The 3701-nt window shown below is 41.2% G+C and overlaps 1 protein-coding gene across 1 annotated transcript; it reads left to right on the plus strand.

The window, feature by feature from the left end:
• Positions 1-210: 210 nt before the first annotated feature.
• On the plus strand, positions 211-2130 carry LOC106376823. The gene is made up of 5 exons (XM_013816951.3): positions 211-430; positions 507-632; positions 727-1296; positions 1371-1732; positions 1828-2130. Exons 1-5 carry the CDS (start codon positions 263-265, stop codon positions 1844-1846), a joined length of 1245 nt encoding a protein of 414 aa, XP_013672405.2. The 5' UTR covers positions 211-262; the 3' UTR covers positions 1847-2130.
• The last annotated feature ends 1571 nt before the right edge of the window (positions 2131-3701 follow it).

Here is a 3701-nt window from a genome sequence, read left to right on the forward strand (position 1 = left end):
AAAAATACATCCGTTAATGGAGGATGAGAGGAAGAAGCTTGTACGATGAAGAAAGAGACATGTGGGTCAGGAGAAATCTGATTGGTTAAGGTTGTTTTGTGGGCCATGTAGGTTGTTGAATTATGGTTGGTTTATTTAATTGAAGAATAAATGAAAGGCTAGTTTGGGGAGTGCAAGGATAAAAGGGTAGGAAGAATAGAGAGGGGGCAGTAAGAATTCATTTAAGGGGGTATGGGTTATTAGGAGTTAATCTCCTTAGTATATGTATACGAAAATAAAAATCTATCGATCGATCAAGCGTGTCTTAGAATCTCAAAGTTTAGAAAACCTAATGGATCATCGGGAGGCGGAGAAGCAGATAGTGACTGTGGCCGAAGCAGCGGCAAAGATCGATCCTTGTCATCTTATGGATCACCTCGTCAAAGCACTGGTAAGAAGTGCAATTTGGATCTCAATCGGAAAAAGAAAAACCAAAAAATTCAATTTTGTTTTTCCTCTGTGGTTAGAGAGAGGTTTGGCGTCCGAAGGAGCGGTTATCGAGGTATACCGATTACTTCGCAGAGGCACTCTCGGGAGTATCGTTCCCATGGGTGAAGATGTTCAAGGACGCTCCTTTGTCCACTCTCATCGATGTGAGCTCGTCGAGCCCAGGCTTTGCTTTGATTTTCCAATAAAATAAAATTTTTTAAAAAAAAGTCTCAGTCTTTGATCATCTGTCTCTTGCAGGTTCCCTTGTCTCATATTCCTCAATCTGTCTACCGAACAGCACTCAACTGGCTCGAGCTGCCTCCAGTTAAACTTGAGGATTTCTCTGCCTTTGTACTGCGTGCCTTTGATCTGATCCTCGTTGATTTGGAAGCACAACAAGGAGGTGGTGACGACTCCAAATCTCAGGTGGGAATGTTTGTTGCGTTAGCCATCGTTCTGCGTTCTAAACCTCAGGCTTTGACTACTGTCTTGCCCATTCTGAGAGAGAATCCCAAGTACCAGGGACAGGACAAGCTTCCCGTTACTGTTTGGATGATGGCTCAGGCCTCCCCAGGTGATCTATGCCTTGGCTTGTATTCATGGGCACATAACTTGCTACCCCTAGTCAGCGTCAGTAGTAAGAAGCGTTGCTGTATCCCTCAATCTATGGATCTCGTCCTTCAATTCGTTGAGGAGATTCTGTCGCGTCCAAGGGCTCGGACCATACTTGTAGATGGAGCTCTTAGGGAGCGAGACCCGCTGATTCCAGTTTCTTCATTTGAGATCTTGTTGCGTCTCACCTTCCCCGCTCCATCTGCTAGAGTAAAGGTAAAATTTTATTTATTTAAACTAAGCCTTAAATAAGTTTGTTGATTCTGATCGCAATCATGGTCTCTGTACAGTCTACAGAAAGGGTTGAGGCTATATATCCCTTGCTGAAGGACGTGACTCTTTCACCATTTATGCCAGGAGAAAGCAACGCCTTGAAGCAGATGTTCACTTTTTCCTTGAGATCAGCCAGGAGAGGTATTGTTACAGGAAACCCTGTTTTAGCCGAGGAAGCCACATCGATCGCTATCTGGTGTGTGATTGAAACCGTTGACTGCTTTGAGCACTGGGACGTTCTCTATAGGGAGAATCTAGAAGCTAGTGTTGCTCTTCTTAAAAGGCTGCTAGGCCAAAGGAGGGTTTTCCTCAGGCTATCAACATCACCAAGCGATTCTCTCACTGTCAATCAAACTATGGAGAGAGCTTCAGGCGTAAGGTAATCCATCTCCTCTCTTTACTCTTCTTGTTGATTGTAAGCTGTGTTTTCCATCTCTGACCTCACTCACCTGCCCATTTTTTTTATGTCTTTAGAAAAAAGAGCCATCGCTGAAGGAGGAGCCAATTGTTCTCTTTACAGAGAAGCTGACAAGTACTGCACACTGATCTCCAAGAGTCTCTCCCGTGGAAGTGGCGGCTTCAAATTGACACCTATTACTGCTGTGGTTCTAGCCGCGGCCGGAGCCGCTGCCGGAGCTGCTGCTGCACTTGTTGTATTAGCTTAATTAAAACATTTTAACTTATGATTCCTGTAGATATGGTCAATAGCTTTTACAGAGAAACTTAGAATCTGTGACAAAAACTTTAAAAGGTATATCCTAGGGAATTGTTTTTTTTTTTGAACACTATAAAATTTCTAATCCTAAAATTTTAATCGGCTTTGACAATACATATGTGGGCCTCAACATAATAAGGTCCGGTCAAGCTTGGAAATGGACTTATTGGGCCAAAGATAATATCCTCATTGATCTCATCGATGATATTATCGAGGAGATAAAATTTGGCGATTGTTACGAAAAGAAGTGAAATTTTATTGTATCGCGGGTATTTAAATAGGGGCAAAATTTATCCGTAAAATTTATAATACTAATAGAAAGAGTTTATTGTAGAGAGAAGAGAAGGGTGAAGGATGTATTACAATTGATCGAAATCGATCGTATATATAGAAAAGAAATTTACTGTGCAAATAGTGCAGTGGACCCCACATCTTTTATATTATCAACATATACGGCGTTTCTTTTTCTGACTTTTCACAACACTCCCCCTTGGGGACCGGTGTCACTATCCACTCTCGCTTAACGTCTTTGTTGCCTCGTTAAAAACCTTTATAGGAAAACCCAATGGGAAAAACCATAGTAAGGTAAAATAGTACAACTACGTAAGCTCACCCTCGAATGAGCAGTCATATATCCTTCTGATGACGCATTCCAATGTTATGGACATGTTTTCTGAGCACCGAAGTCGGAAGTGATTTTGTGAAGAGGTCAGCTGCATTGTCGCATGATTGGACATATCTTACTTCAATCTCTTTCTTCTTCACGAGCTCTTGAGTGTATGAGAAGAACTTCGGATGAATATGCTTCGTTCTATCGCTTTTGATATATCCGTCCTTTGTTTGAGCAACACATGCTGCATTATCTTCATATAGAATAGTTGGCTCTATATTTTCGTCAATTTTACTGCTTGAACAGATGTGTCGGCTTATTGATCTTAGCCAAACACATTCTCTACTTGCTTCATGGAGTGCAATGATCTTAGCATGATTTGAAGAGGTAGCCACAAGCGTTTGTTTCTGAGAACGCCAAGATATAGCAGTGCCTCCGATCGTAAAAACATATCCTGTTTGCGATCGGGCTTTGTGTGGATCTGAAAGATATCCTGCATCTGCAAAACCAACCATTTGACCATTTGAATCTTTGGGGTAAAATAAGCCTAAATCAATAGTCCCTTGTAGGTAACGAAAGACATGTTTAATTCCATTCCAATGTCTTCGTGTTGGAGATGAGCTAAATCTTGCTAGAAGATTAACAGCGAATGATATATCAGGCCGTGTACAATTTGCAAGGTACATCAACGCTCCAATTGCACTTAGATATGGTACTTCCGGACCAAGTATCTCTTCTTTTTCCTCAGGTGGTCGAAATGGATCACTTTCAATGTAAGTGATCTGACGACCATCGGAGTACTAAGGGGATTAGATTTATCCATATTAAAGCGTTTCAACACTCTTTTGGTGTATGTAGATTGATGTACAAATATACCATTTTGAAAATGTTCTATTTGAAGGCCAAGACAATACTGTGTCTTTCCGAGATCTTTCATCTCAGATTCTCCTTTTAGATATTCTGATGCCTTTTGTATTTCCTTCTGAGTTCCAATAATATTTAGATCATCAACATATACCGCGA

The sequence above is a fragment of the Brassica napus genome, chromosome C6 (assembly GCF_020379485.1).
Source record: "Brassica napus cultivar Da-Ae chromosome C6, Da-Ae, whole genome shotgun sequence".
Lineage (NCBI taxonomy): Eukaryota > Viridiplantae > Streptophyta > Magnoliopsida > Brassicales > Brassicaceae > Brassica > Brassica napus.